We start from the raw sequence: 15,683 nt of genomic DNA on the forward strand, positions 1-15,683 counted from the left end.
AATGGAGTGAGTCTCCATCTTAAAAAAAGGAGAAAAAATTGCAAACTGTTTCACAGATGTCCTTTTACTATTCCAGGATCTCGTCCAGGACCCCACACTGCATCTAGTTGCTATATCTCCTCAGTCTCCTCCTCCAATCTGGGACAGTTCCTCAGTCTGTCTTCCATGATCTTGACACTTTTGAAGATTATCAGCCAATTATTTTATAGAAGTATCTTCACTTTGGGTTTGTCTAATGTATTCTTATTGTATACATTGAGGGTATACATTTTTGGCAAGAACATTACAGAAGTGTTGAGGCACCTTTTTAGTGCATCATATCAAGAGGTTCACGACGTTTTATTGTGTTTCTATGATGTTTACTTCGAACACTTGGTTAAGATAATTTCTTCCAGGTTTCTCCACTATAAAATTGCCATTTTTCCTTTTTAAATTAATAATTTTTTGTGAGGGAATATTTGAGATTATGCAAATATTCTGTTTCTCATCATATTTTTGCCACTTATATTGGCATCATCAATGATTCTTGCCTGCAACAATTATTCTGTAGCATCTATTTTCTGCTTCTATTACTAATTCTACATTTATTCATTGGAATTCTACAGTAAAGAAGACCTGTTATTTTTCCCCCATTTGCTATTTGTTCAATCATTTATTTAAACTCATATAGACTCATGGGTATTTATTTTATTCTATTTTTTGTAGTCCCAATACTATCATTATTTAACTTACTGCTAAAATTGTCTTAGTTTTGGCCTTTGGGAGCTCCTTCAAGTTGACTCATGTATAACATGCCCCCATCACTATTTGAGAACTTCTGTACTCTGTGTCACCACCAGCTGTTCTAGCATCATCTTGGATTATTACTTCCCCAGCCCTGGAATCAATAATTTTTCTAAGGCTCTCTGGTTCCTTTTACTGGAAAATATATTTAGAAATCAAGATCTTGGCACTAGGTGTGCTCATTGCTACTCACTTGTTATTGCTTCTAGACCCTCTCAATGAACAGAGCTTAGAAATAGTATATATAGGCTGGGCACGATGGCTCACACCTGTAATCCCAGCACTTTGGGAGGCCAAGGTGAGTGAATCACCTGAATTCAGGAGTTTGAGACCAGCCTTCCCAACATAGCAAAACCCCATCTCTAGTATTAATACAAGTTAGCTAGGCATGGTGGCAGATGCCTGTAATCCCAGCTACTCAGGAGGCTGAGGCAGGAGAATCACTTGAACCTGGGAGGTGGAGGTTGTAGTGAGCTAAGATTGCACCACTGTACTCCAGCCTGGGCAACAAGAGTGAAACTCCATCAGAAAGAAAGAGAGAGAGAGAAAGAGAGAGAGAGGAATATGTACATACATACATATATATGTGACGTACTGACATATACATACACACACATATTTTTAGTTCTGTACCTAGCTGCGTGTGTGTGTGTGTGTGTGTGTGACCACAGTTCATACTAATACCAATCCAAATGCCACAGAGTTTATTTGGATAAACTCTCTCCCTTCCTTATTTGGATCTTCTTTCTTGGACAGTGGGAAAGCTGGCTCTCATTATCCATAATATATTTACTTATTTGCTCAATTCTCATACACAAATAGCTTTAGAATTGCTAATCCATACTCCTAGGAATAACAATTTTACTAACTAGATTACAATATTTGTGTCCAGTTCTTTTTTGCATTTAGTTGCTGTATCTCCTTAGTCTCCTTTACCCTTAGATGAGTCTATCCTTAAAAAATAGTCAAGATACTCTTTTCCCAAAGTTAATTAGGTGAGTTTTTTTTTTTTCCTTACCCTCTTTAACTTCGTTTCATTTGCTCATTTGTAATACAGGTGGGTTAATTTATTACTCTCTGTATTTCTTTTGGGTACCTCCCATTCTAGTTGGCTTTAATTATTTATTTAAACCTGAATATGTGAAGCATTATTATGGCAATAAAAGTAAGAACACACAAAATGTTATATGTACTTGGAGAAGCGTCACTCCCCCTCAGGCTTTCCATTCCACTCATTCTCCCATTTTTTTTAATACTCTTTTCCATATCATCACTTCCTCCAACCCTGTGGGTAACTAGTCTCATTAGTTTCTGGTTTATCATTCCTGTATTTCTTTTTGCATAAAGGGGCAGATATGTGGATAGTTTATTGCATGTCCTTCTTTCTTATATGAAAGGTAGTATAGGTTGAGTGTGGTGGCTCACACCTGTAATCCCAGCAATTTGGGAGGCCAAGGCAGGTCGATCACTTGAGGTCAGGAGTTCAAGACCAGCCTGGCCAACATGGCAAAACCCCACCTCTGCTAATTATACAAAAATTAGCTGGGCGTGCCCATTTTCTAGTTGGATTGTTTTTTCACTGTTGAGTTTTGACAGTTTTTAAAATATAGTCTAGTTAGGAGTCTTTTGTAAGACACATGTTTTGGAAATATTTTCTCCCTGTCTCCAGCTGGTTTTTTATGCTCTTAACAGGGCCTTTCACAGAAAAAACATTTTCAATTTTCACCATGTTGGTTAACTTATTTTTTTCCTTTTATGGATCATGCTTTTGTTGTTATGTTTTAACATTTACTGAGATTCTTGAATATGTTGGCTGATGTTTTTCATTGGTTTTGAAAAATTCTTAGCCATTATCTCTTCAAGTTTTGCTTATGTCTTGTATTTTCTCACTTCTCTTTCTGTATCTTAAATTATTTGTATACGTCTATACATAATTATGTTTATAATTTGTTTTATTCTTTTTTCTTTCTTGTTGTCAGTTTGAGGTTTCTTCTACTTATTTGTCTTCCAGTCACAATTCCTATTTTATGAGGTTGAACAAAGACTGCAGGGTTTGGGTTTTTCTTTTGTTTTCTTTTTGCCTTGAAAAATGAATTACGTTTATAAATTTTTAAAAATAATGTCAACTTTTATCTTAGATTCAGGAGATACATGTGTAGGTTTGTTACATAGGTATGTTTCATAACGCTGAGGTTTGGGGGTCTGACGGATCTTGTCATCCAGGTATTGAGCATACTACCCAATAGTTAGTTTTTCAACCCTTGTTTTCATCCCTCTTCCCTTGTAATCCCAGTGTCTATCTTTATATCTGTGCATACTCAATGAACATGCTGTATTTGGTTTTCTATTCCTGCATTAATTTGCTTAGGATAATGGCCTCCAGCTCCATCCATGTTGCTGCTAAGGACATAAGTTTTTTATGGCTGCATAGAATTCCATGGTGTATATGTACTACATTTTCTTTATCCAGTCTACTCTTGACTGGCACCTAGGTTGAGTCCATGTCTCTGCTATTGTGAACAGTGCTGCAATGAACTTATGAGTGCAAGTGCCTTTTTGGTAGAATGATTTTCCTGTGGATACGTAACCAGTAAGGTGATAGCTGGGTTTAATGTTTGTTGTGTTTTAAGTTCTTTGCAAAATCTGCAAACTGCTTTCCACTATGGCTGAACTAATTTACATTCCCAACAATAGCGTATAAGCCAGACTGATTTTGTAATTTGTCATTATTTTGCCTTTTATTTCTAGAATGTATATTTTATTTCTTTTTGTATATTTCAATTCTCTGGTGAAAATTCTACAAGTTTATGTATTTTATCCATATTTTTCTCTAACAAAATAATCATAGTTATAATCAAATATTTGTTTGCTAACCTTAAAGTCTGGCTCATCTAGGGATCTCTTTAAAAGCTTTTGATTATTGATTATACGGTCTTCTTGCTCTTCTTGTGTCTAGTAATTTTTTATTATATGCTAGATATTGTGTAAGTAGACAATAGGAACACTAGATGATGCTACTTTCCACCAAAGGGGTTTCTCCTTTAGGTAGATCAAGTAAGCGGCTTTTCACCCACTTCACTGTCCTTTACCCCTACTTTCATATCTCCTCACATACCAACCATAGTAAGCATTCTGATTCTTTCATTTTGGTAAATTCTTCTAAAATTTCCCTTTTCCTCTCTCTCTATGTAAATTTTGTTTTTTTTTTATCAATAATTCACTCCTTAATCGTCCATCTCTCTAAATTTTTAAAATAAATTGAAATCAATATAGACTAAAATAAGTGCTAAAGTCAAACTACAAATAAAGAACTTCTGGAATCCTGACAAATACACAGGGAGGAATAGCTGTATTAGTCCATTTTCATGCTGCTGATAAATACATCGTCAAGAATTGGGGGGAGAAAAAGGCTCAGGCCGGCGTAGTGGCTCATGCCTGTAATTACAGCACTTTAGGAGGCCCAGGCGGGCAGACCACAAGGTCAGGAGTTTGAGAACAGCCTGGCCAACATAGTGAAGCCCAGTCTCTACTAAAAATACAAAAAATTAGCTGGGTGTGGTGGCAGGCACCTGTAATCCCAGCTACTTGGGAGGGCTGAGGCAGGAGAATCACTTGAATTTGAGAGGTGAAGGTTGCAGTGACCCGAGGTCACACCAGTACACTCCAGCCCAGGCAATAGTGTGAAACTCTGTTTCAAAAAAAAAAGGTTTAATGGACTTACAGTTCCACATAACTGAGGAGGCCTCACAATCATGATGGAAGGCAAGGAGGAGCAAGTCACATCTTACATGGGTGGCAGCAGGCAAAAGAGAGCTTATTTAGGAAAACTCCCATTTTTAAAACCATCAGATCTTGTGAGACTTATTCACTATCACAAGAACAGCATCGGAAAGACCTGTCCCCATGATTCAGTTACCTCTCACTGGGTCCCTCCCACAACACCTGGAAATTCAAGATGATATTTGGGGGAAGACAGAGCCACACCATATCAACAGCCAAGTGCAACAGGAAGAATTTTTCACCTGGGCCTTGATTCTTTTAGTATTATTTTTATAAGATGAACATCCTCATCTGAAAGAATGTCATAAGGAAAGAGATATAACTAAAGAAATAATTATAATTATCAAAGATCTACTGTATGTCAGGGACAATGCTAAATATTTAATATTTCTTACCTTATTTAACTCTCACAACAACTCTTCAAAGCAATTTTTCTTTCTAGAGATAGTAAATGAGCCTTCCTAATTTTTAAGCTTGCAGTGATTTTTTTCTGAGCTAGAGTTCAAGCCATTCTCCAAAGGCTATTCTTCTTCTTTCTCTTTATTCTAGAGATGATTTAAATTCTTATTGTTTATGAAAAATGGTCAGTAGTTTAATGCATTTGGAGTATAAAACAAATAGGTGCTCTTTAGATAGAGGTGAAAATGTGAAGTTGGTATACAACCACACCAGTATTAAATAATTTACATGTATTTCTCTAGACAGAGTCACTTCAGGACTTTAAATATGGGCATGACAACACCTATATTTTAGGAAGGCTCCTTTTGTAGCAAAGTGAAAGATGGCTTGAGGTAGCAAGACACTAGAGATGAACAAAGGAACAGGTTAGTATAACAAAGCATGCAAGAGTTAATAAGCTACTGTGCTAGACAAGAGAAATAGAAACAAAAAAGTTAGTTGGTGCTATGAAAGAGATGTTATACGTAGACTTAGAAACTTATTGAACATGAGCATTCAGGGAAAGAGATGACTAAAGAAAATGGCGGTGTTTCAAGACTTGTTGACTGGACAAATCACAGAGAGATGAAAATCAAAAACAGCAGGTTTGGAAAATAAAGTTTGAAGAAATAATGGACATTTGACATCAAATTTTATAAATAATTGTGATATAACTATTATAAATAATTTGTTCTTCACTTCCACAAAAGCTATAATGATAGTAATTAAATTGTAATAAAAAATTTGATTAAACATAATTGCATCTGATAGAAAAGATGACTGATGTAGCTTTCATTTCTTTTCCTGAAGACATTCTATAATGTCATATTACAAAATATTAAGTCATAGGGTAATATGTTGGGAAGTACTTCTTGCAATCACATAAAACCTTTGGATTGTATTATTTTAGTTCACAGAAAGCAGCTTTCCATGACTATAATATTTCCATCAGTTACAAGTTTAAATATATTTGTAATGAGTTAGGAATGGTGGTGGGCCAAGGGTGAATAAAAGGGATAGAAGTGAGTTGGCAAAAAAATAAATTTAAATATTGCTTCTAAATTTGCTTCTTTAATAACAATATCCCTTCTTGAGTTAACTGCACCCATGAAGTTAACTCTCTTTCACTTCTCAGAGGGACTCATTATCTCAGATAGGAAATTCTTGAGAGCATCAAATTCTCTAGGTATTTCCCCCTAGTTTCCAAGAGAAAATATTAGGCTAAGAGATAGTAATACAAGCTAAAAACTGAATCTAAGCATAGAAAGCAATTCTCAGGAGGAATAGTTCATCTGATCATGCCAAGAAGTTTGTTGGCATACAGAATTAATATTGATTAATTTTGAGTACACATCTATGTGTTTCAGTATTTTTGTTTAAAGAAAAAAATAGTTGTATGTCATTTGTTTATAAGTTAGTGGAGATGATAATATTATCATTGTTTCTAGCTAATATATACTATCCCTACTTGTACAGTTTGTGGTATTAAGACCACATGACTTTAATAATGTTTATATTTAAAACATAGTATTTGACATAGTAATGACCAGATATTTTCTGTTCTATTGACAAAAGTACCTGGAAATGGTCACTGAAGTTAGTAGACCACATAATATTACAATTTAAATAACATTTTAAATGTACAAAGTGCATTTATATGATGCAGCTCATGTGTATCATTAACTAAAACCTTTGGCTGCAGAGGTAAAATGTAAAATTTATCTCCCTTAGAAGTCTTTGATAGGTAAATATAGAACATATGCTTTTGAGATGCAGTTGCTTCTGTATTGTTTACCTTATGACTATAACAGAGAATCAAGTGATCTGAAACAATTGCATACCATTGTTTACTACCTTTTTTAAAAACCAAAACTTCTTAATTTATTCTGACTTAGCTGATGTCATTTGTCAGTCAGATTTTAACTCTCTTAAAATAATTTTATACCATATTTGGCAATTTGAGATAAAATTGTTATAATATTTTTGGCCTATTTTTTGTATTAATTTTAAACGTAAAAAATCAATCTTTTTTCTTTTTTTAATTCACCCTCCTCTTGATATATCTATATTTGTCTTACATAGAAAAATATTCAGGTTAAACTTTATTGTTAAGGATCTTAAAACTGCATAGAAAATTAATCTTAAGTAAACAAAATGGTAAAAGCACTTTAGTAATAGCACTTCTTTGCAGTACATGTACTAAGCAAGTGGTAGAGGATATATATAGACCACAAAAAGAAACCAAAGCACACGTATATCCTGGTACATCTTTTCTGTAACTCTAGGTTCTGCTCTCAACTAAGTACAAAGTGGCCACTTTTGGTACCTTTATGCTTATTACCAAGTACTGGTCTTGATGATGAAAATAGACTCAGTGAAGACTCAGTACTGTCTCTTGTCTCTCCTGGTTGAATCTGCAGTGTGTGTGTGCAAACCTGTGTGTGTGTCTGTGTGTGCTGGGAAGAGTGATATTTCCTCTGAGACCATATACTCTCCCAAACTTTGTTAGGGATAATTAGTGAAGGGAGTTTTTGAAAAGGAGTTTTACTCCATAGGGTGTTCAGAAAAGGAAGTATCCAATCCCTTATCAACTCGGAAACCTGTAAGGAGATCTTCTTTCTCAGGCTTGAGTCTTTAAGTGTTTCCTACACCGGTGTACATCGGAGACCCTCCAGCTTCCCTCATGCTGCTCCTTATCTGGGGCTGGGAGGTGGAGTATGTGGATGTACCTCATTGCTGTACCTCAGGTGATATAACTATTGTGTGTTCATCAACATTCTCTCTTCATCCACTCAGATTCAGCTCTGCTAGGTACTATTACCCCTTTGTCTTTCTCCCATTCTTTTGGATTTTCTAAATTTCATCTTTCTCCTCTCCTTGTCTGCACTCTGGTCATCCCATTTGGACTTCCAAGTGAAGTCCCAAGGAAGAGAAGCAACACAGACGTGGCGTTTTTCTGAGGTCGCAGTCATATTTGGTAAGTTAATGATCCTGTGTAGCAAGAAATGTGACTACGGCCTCTAAACTACCTGAGGATCTGGTTTCCCTAGAACCTTAGGCTATGGCCAAAATCATGGACAATTACATGTATTATGCCAATACCTCACAGTCTGACTATGTACTTTATTTACATAGATTTGGTCAAATTATAAAGATTGTGGTTTAATATCATTAATGTTGGGAGGAAGCTAGAGAGAAATTTTTGAGCTCATTAGTGGAGTTCTTACCAAAAAAAAAAAAAATTTAGAAAGTAGAACCTACTGAACTGGAAAATCTTAAGAATAAAATTATGAACTGTGGTTCAGCACTGCATGAGAGTATGTTGAATAATGAGCTCTCAGTAACTGTGAGTGGTAAGTATTGATACTGGGACTTTGAACCCCAACATGGAGAGTCAATGAAAGAAACATAAAATGTTCTTCTGGGTTTCTTATGACTTTGAATTTACCTCATTTTCCATTTGGTACAGAATGAGCAGCCTGTCTAGCTATGAAGTGTGTCCACATGTTTCTTAACCCTGGGACTTTATAATCCATTCCTCCAAACTATCTAAGCAGTAAATCCCCATTCTGGTTCTTTATAAGCTAATTAGCCAATAGTTGGTATTGGAGCATTATTTGGTTCAGTTTTTTAAAAATACTGTGAAATTTAAATTACCTGGTCATGGACACAGAAGTTATTCAAGAAGACAAGTTTGTCTTGTTTTCCAAAAGAATAGTAACACATTTAAATGCCAGAATCTACCAGCTGCATCACTAATTAAATAGTTAATATGTATGGCTCTTGTGAGAAAACGTTCATGTCACTGTGTTTAGAAGCCATTCTACTGAATTCAAATATAAATAGACATACACATATCATTTAAAATAATATTCCTGGCACACAAAGAAATTATGCATTAGTTATTTAAAGTCCATAAACACAGGAATGCAGTCCTCACAAATGAAAGGCTTGATAAGGAAGAGTAATGATTGAATTGGTGTGAACATATAAGGAGAAAGGCAGTGAACACATGGCTTAACTGCTTTGAATTAGAATGAAAAATTTGTGAGGATAATCCTAGTTTAATAATCCCTGGTTAATTTGAGAAAGAAGAAAAAAAATAAAACAACTTGGGTTTATGACATTCTACTTTATGGTCTATAAACATTCATACACATACATACAAGTCATAGGGAAAATGCTGATTATGATAACTATGGAATGAGACAGTCACTGCCAATCACAGTTCTGCAAAGACTATGGTGACTTAAATTAAGTGTCAAAGTTTTAATGTATAAAATCTTAAAGCTGTTGTTGTGAACACATGCCATAACATGATTTAATTATGGCAAAGCATTCTTATAACAGTGGATTTGAACCCTATTTTGAGCCTCTATATAACTGAGAGATACAGAAGATTCACTTTTAAGGAGTCACAATGCTATTACTTTTTACTAACTGCTTAGTTTGAAAAATATTCAAAAATATTAGTAAGTGGGACTCTGCCTTTAGTTAATTAACATTATATAGTACATTCACCTTAAGACCTAAAATCATCATCAAATAATTAAAAATGTAAAGAACAAAATGTTTTTGTTCTATAAGATCATAGGAATCAGCTAAATAAAATATTCAAAGTGGATTCTTTGTGAGAATAAAATGCTGAATATTAGTTCCACTGGGATTGAGTTTGGGGAATCGCCTAATTTCTGTCTTTTCCATCTGTATGCAAAAGCATTCCCAACATCAGAAAAGTCACTCAATTCCAGGGTTTAAATACACTTCGGTGATGTAAAACATACTTTTATCACAGAGGCTTTGGATAGGCTGAGGATACTGAAGTGTTGATGTAAGCGTTTCATTGCTGTCTTGTCTGACACATGTATGTCAGGGTCATACCCACTAAATAAAATGAAAGGATCAGAGAGGTAGATGTGAACAATTATGAAGCAATCTCCTTCCTAAAATTTTGCTTGATCACTTGCACCCTGTTGAGTTTAGGTATGACTCTAGGTTTTCCAGTATTGATGAGACAATACTTAGAATGAGATTTCACCTAATAGCAAGCCTGGCTCTCTGATCCAGAGATACAAACCACTATTTTTTTTTTCTTTTTTTTTTTNAGCAAAACTCCATCTCAAAAAAGAAAAAAAGCAAAGAGGGAAGGAAAGAATGGAGTGAAGTGCATCTTATTGTTTGTTTGAGACAGGGTCTCGCTCGGTTGGCCAGGCTGGAGTGCAGTGGCATAATCATGGCTCACTGCAGCCTCGAACTCCCAGGCTCAAATGATCCTCCCACCTCAGCCTCCTGAGTAGCTGGGACTACAAACACGTACCACCACACTCAGCTATTTTTTTTCTTTTAGAGATATGGTCTCACCGCTCCTGCCTTTCCTTCCTCCTCTTTCCTTACCTCCCTTCCCTAAGGCTTCCGGCTTAAAAAAGAGAGAGAGAGAGAGATGGTCTCACCGTGTTGTCCAGGCTGGTCTGGAACTCCTGGGCTCAAGCGATCCTCCCGCCTCAGCCTCCCATGTATTAATAGCTGGGACTACAGGTGCACACTACCATACCCTGCTTTTTTTTTTTTTTATTATTTTGGTAGAGACAAGGGTCTCACTATATTGCCCAGGCTGGTCTCACACTCCTGAGCTCAAGTGATCCTCCTGCCTTGGCCTCCCAAAATGCTGGGATTGCAGACATGAGCCTGATACTGATCTTGAGCCGTGAAGGAGTGTTTACACATGTTGAAGGAGGAAAGAGACACAGAGAGGGGAATTACATCATCCAAATAAGTTGAGTCACTGGAAAAGCTACATCCAGGTCTCTTTGGAAAATGTAGACCCACACCTCAGTGTGTACACCTGGGGGATTGTGTAAGAGTTGCAAGGTACAGGCCAGATGTGGTGGCTCACACCTGTAATCCCAGCACTTTGGGAGGCCTGGACAGGCGGATCACCTGAGGTCAGGAGTTTGAGACTAGCCTGGCCAACAGAAGTGAAACCCCGCCTCTACTAAAAATACAAAAACATTAACCAGGCACAGTTGCAGGCACCTGTAATCCCAGCTACTTGGGAGGCTAAGGCAGGAGAATTGCTTGAACCTGGGAGGCGGAGGTTGCAGTGAGCTGAGGTCACGCCACTGCACTCCAGCCTGGGCAACAGAGCAAAACTCCATCTCAAAAAAAGAAAAAGCATTGCAAGATACAGTCTCACTATGTTGCTCAGATGACTAGTCTGGAATTCCTGGAGTTGAGGAAATGACCACAATAAGTGATCCTCCCATCTCAGCCTCCCAGAGTGCAAGGATTAGAGGCAGAAGCTACCGTTCCAGTTTGCAAGGTAAGTTTGTGGAGTTGGGGCGCATACCGGCTGAGTGTCTCTGAGGCAATGTTGTGTACTCAGGTGGACGCATGCACGCGTGGATACTTCCAGTTGAGTAACAGCATAGGGTAATATTTAACTCGCTTGGCTTCAAATCCCAGCTCTCCTCTGCTGGCTACATGACCTTGAAATCTCTCCATCTCTCTGCCTCCATTTCCCCGTATATGAAATGGGACTCACACCAATGACCACCTTGTGGGACTGTTGTCCGGAATCAGGGAGCCAGAATAGTGCGTGGTGTACAGCAGGTGCTCAGTCGGACCCACCATCATTGCTGCCAGTGAGCTGAGAGTGGGGTGCCTCCTGACGGTGTATGAGGGTTGATCTTGTTTTGGGGGAAAAAGGCAGGCTGGGCGGGGCTCAGTGGCTGACACCTGTAATACCAGTGCTTTGGGAGGCTGAGGAGGGCAAATCACTTGAGTTCAGGAGTTCAAAACTAGCCTGGGCAATATAGTAAGACCCCGTCTCTACTAAAAATACAAAAATTAGCCGGGTTGGTAGCGGACACCGGTAGTCCCAGCTACTCAGGAGGCTGAGGCAGGAGAATCACTTGAACCTGGGAGGCAGAGGTTGCCGTGAGCAGAGAGCGTACCATTGCACTCCAGTCTAGGCAATAGAGACTCGGCCTCAAAACAAAAACAAAAAAACAGGCATTCAGGCAGGCAGGAACATGTGTTGCAAAATTTCTAGGCTGGAAATGACTGCAATGGTCATCGGAAGGAAAACTGCCAGATTACATAACTCACAGAATCAGTTTTAAAAATTAAGCAGTGTCTGGGCGTGGTGGCTCACCCTGTAATCCCACCACTTTGGGAGGCCGAGGTGGGTGGGTCACCTGAGGTCAGGAGTTTGAGACCAGCCTGGCCAAGATGGTGAAACCCCGTCTCTACTAAAAATACAAAAATTAGCCAAGCATGGTGGTGGGTGCCTATGATCCCAGCTACTCTGGAGGCTGAGGCAGAAGAATCACTTGAACCCAGGAGGTGGATACTGCAGTGAGCTGAGATCGTGCCACTGCACTCCAGCCTGGGCGACAAGGCGAGACTCTGTCAAAAAAAAAAAAAAAATTAAGCAGTAAACATGTCTGAATCATCTCTCAAGAGATCTCCAAGTGATAAGAGAACAAGGCACTTGGACTCTGCCTCCTCTACTGTTTCAAAAATTAAAGTCTTTAGTGGGAAATGGGCCTTACCTATCACATTGTGTGTCTGTCCTGTTTGAAGTGTATGTTGAAAATTTGGCTTGATTGTTGTATGTAATTGCTTTTTTGGGCAGATCACTTACAAAACCTTTAAAAGAGGCAAGGTGTGGTAGCTCATGCCTGTAATCCCTGCACTTTGGGAGGCCGAGGCAGGGGGATCACTTGAAGTCAGTAGTTCGAGACCAGTCTGGCCAACATGGTGAAACCCCGTCTCTACTAAAAATACAAAAATTAGCCGGGCATTGTGACGCATGCCTGTAGTCCCAGCTACTCAGGAGGCTGAGGCAGGAGAATCGCTTGAACCCGGGAGGCAGAGGTTGCAGTGAGCCAAGATCATGCCACTGCACTCCAACCTAGGCAACAGTGAGACTCTGTCTCAAAAAAAAAAACTTTAAAAGAATAAATAAGTGACGGGAAAAAAAAGAAACGAAAGCAAGGTGCTGCTATGTACAGAATGCACGCTTTGGGGTTCAGAGCAGAAATAGGTTTGTATAAAACATTTCAGTAAGATATGCAAAAACTGAGGGACTTTTCATGGTATATGATTTTGCCTACTTGCATTTTCCATGGATTAATTTTCTTTGCTTTGTTTTCTACTTTTTTTTTTTTTAACATTAAGCACAGAATGGTGGTCAGCTTTCACACATGCAAAAAGAAACCAGTGGCCAGAGCCGTTTGGAGGAAGGAAACATTTAGCACCTAGTGACATCAAAGGCAGGAAATGGTGTTTCCCTGCTAAGGGCAGTGGAAGGGGAAGGCAGGGACGGGGAAGACCCAGGCAGACCCAGGGCAGACCCAGGAACCCCTTCAAAGAGTATGAAGACACAGCTCACGGTGCTGGGAAGTCAGCCCACCTCAGAAAGGGAATCTCAGCAGGGTAACCACCTGGAAAGAACTTTCCAACTCCCCCAGGGGAAGGACACAATTCACAGACACCAGAACACAAAGGGCACCCCCATTCTAGATATATACAATTACCTAAACGGAGACAGACATACACGCAATCTCACACACACACACACACACACACACACACACACACACACACACCTGGACGCACAATTATAAATACACAACAACAACCATCAAGGCAAGCCACAGATCAGGTGTGGTGGCTCACGCCTGTAATCCCAGCACCTCGGGATGCCAAGGCAGGCAGATCATTTGAGATCAGGAGTTCAGGACCAACCTCTCCAACACAATGAAACCCCATCTTTATCAAAAATACAAAAAAGAAAGAAAGAAATTAGCTGTGCATGGTGATGCACGCCCATAGTCGCAGCTACTCAGGAGGCTGAGGTGGGAGAATCACCTGAACCCAGGAGGCAGAGGTTGCAGTGAGCCGAGATCGCACCACTGCACTCCATCCTGAACAACAGAACGAGATTCTGTCTCAAAAAAAAAAAAAAAAAAAAAAAAAAAAAAAAAAAAAAAAAAAAAAAAAAAAAAACCAAAACCAAAAAAAAAAAAAAAAAAAAAAAAAAAAAAACCATCCCAAATACTATGCTCCTCAGACCAGATAATGATTTAATCTGTACCTATTAAAATTTTGGGTTAAGCATCCCACATATCCAAGGAAGTTTCCATTCTACTATTTTACCAGTCATTCAGTTTTGAAGGACTAGATCTGTGCTACTCACCGGCACTCATCTTTCTCTCAACAGGTAATATGTAGCCACAGGTGATGGAAAAGGGTAATACGAGTTCTTTCGAAGGCTTCATCCTGGTGGGCTTCTCTGACCGTCCCCACCTAGAGCTGATCCTCTTTGTGGTTGTCCTTGTCTTTTATCTGCTGACTCTTCTTGGCAACATGACCATCATCTTGCTTTCAGCTCTGGATTCCCGGATGCACACACCAATGTATTTCTTTTTAGCAAACCTCTCATTCCTGGACATGTGTTTCACCACAGGCTCCATCCCTCAGATGCTCTACAACCTTTGGGGCCCAGATAAGACCATCAGCTATGTGGGTTGTGCCATCCAGCTGTACTTTGTCCTGGCCCTGGGAGGGGTAGAGTGTGTCCTCCTGGCGGTCATGGCATATGACCGCTACACTGCAGTCTGCAAACCCCTGCACTACACTGTCATCATGTACCCACGTCTCTGTGGACAGCTGGCTTCAGGGGCATGGTTGAGTGGCTTTGGCAATTCTCTCATAATGGCACCCCAGACATTGATGCTACCCCGCTGTGGGCACAGACGGGTGGAACACTTTCTCTGTGAGATGCCAGCACTAATTGGCATGGCCTGTGTAGACACCGTGACGCTTGAGGCACTGGCTTTTGCCCTGGCAGTCTTTATCATCCTGGCACCACTCATCCTCACTCTCATTTCTTACGGTTACATTGCAGGAGCAGTGCTTAGGATCAAGTCAGCTGCTGGGCGACAGAAGGCCTTCAGCACTTGCAGCTCCCATCTAATTGTTGTCTCTCTCTTCTATGGTACAATCATATACATGTACCTCCAGCCAGCAGATACTTATTCCCAGGACCAGGGCAAGTTTCTTACCCTTTTCTACACAATTGTCACTCCCAGTGTTAACCCCCTGATCTATGCACTGAGAAATAAAGATGTCAAAGAGGCCATGAAGAAGGTGCTAGGGAAACGGAGTGCAGAAATATAGGAAGGGGTGATTAAATTTTAGGATTGTGTTTTGACCCATCTTCTATATATGTTGTTAGACCTAGCAAATAAAGGAATGTTTTGGCATTGCAGACTGAAGAGACATTTAATGAGATGGGGAATTCAATGGTTTAGCTAGGTCAAGAAAGTATGGGCTGAGAGCAGTGGCTCACGCCTGTAATCCCAGCACTTTGGGAGGTGGGAGTATTGCTGCCTGAGTCCAGGCATTTGAGACTTACGTGAGCAACATACTGAGACCCCCATCTCTGTGAAGAATTTAAAAAGTTAGCTGGGCATGGTGGTGCATGCCTATAGTCCCAGCTACTCAGGAGGCCAAGGTAGGAGGATTGCTTGAACCTGGGAATTTGAGGCTATAGTGAGCCACATTCATGCCACTGTACTCAGCCTGGGTAACAGAGTAAGACTCTATCAGAAAGAAAAAGAGACAGGGAGAGAGAGGAAGGAAGGAAGGAAGGAAGGAAGGAAGGAAGGAAGGAA

At 39.3% G+C, this 15,683-nt stretch overlaps 1 protein-coding gene across 1 annotated transcript; it reads left to right on the plus strand.

The window, feature by feature from the left end:
• The first annotated feature begins 14,232 nt into the window (after window positions 1-14,232).
• Window positions 14,233-15,415, plus strand: LOC108296060 (putative olfactory receptor 2W6). Its single transcript, XM_017518424.2, has one exon. The coding sequence runs from the start codon at window positions 14,248-14,250 to the stop codon at window positions 15,184-15,186; it is 939 nt and encodes a 312-aa protein (XP_017373913.1). The 5' UTR covers window positions 14,233-14,247; the 3' UTR covers window positions 15,187-15,415.
• Window positions 15,416-15,683: the final 268 nt, after the last annotated feature.

Source organism: Cebus imitator, unplaced genomic scaffold (genome assembly GCF_001604975.1).
Source record: "Cebus imitator isolate Cc_AM_T3 unplaced genomic scaffold, Cebus_imitator-1.0 Scaffold681, whole genome shotgun sequence".
Lineage (NCBI taxonomy): Eukaryota > Metazoa > Chordata > Mammalia > Primates > Cebidae > Cebus > Cebus imitator.

Bases quoted from the DNA above. Each gene is read 5' to 3' on its own strand.
- LOC108296060 (XM_017518424.2), top strand. From the start codon at position 14,248: ATGGAAAAGGGTAATACGAGTTCTTTCGAAGGCTTCATCCTGGTGGGC.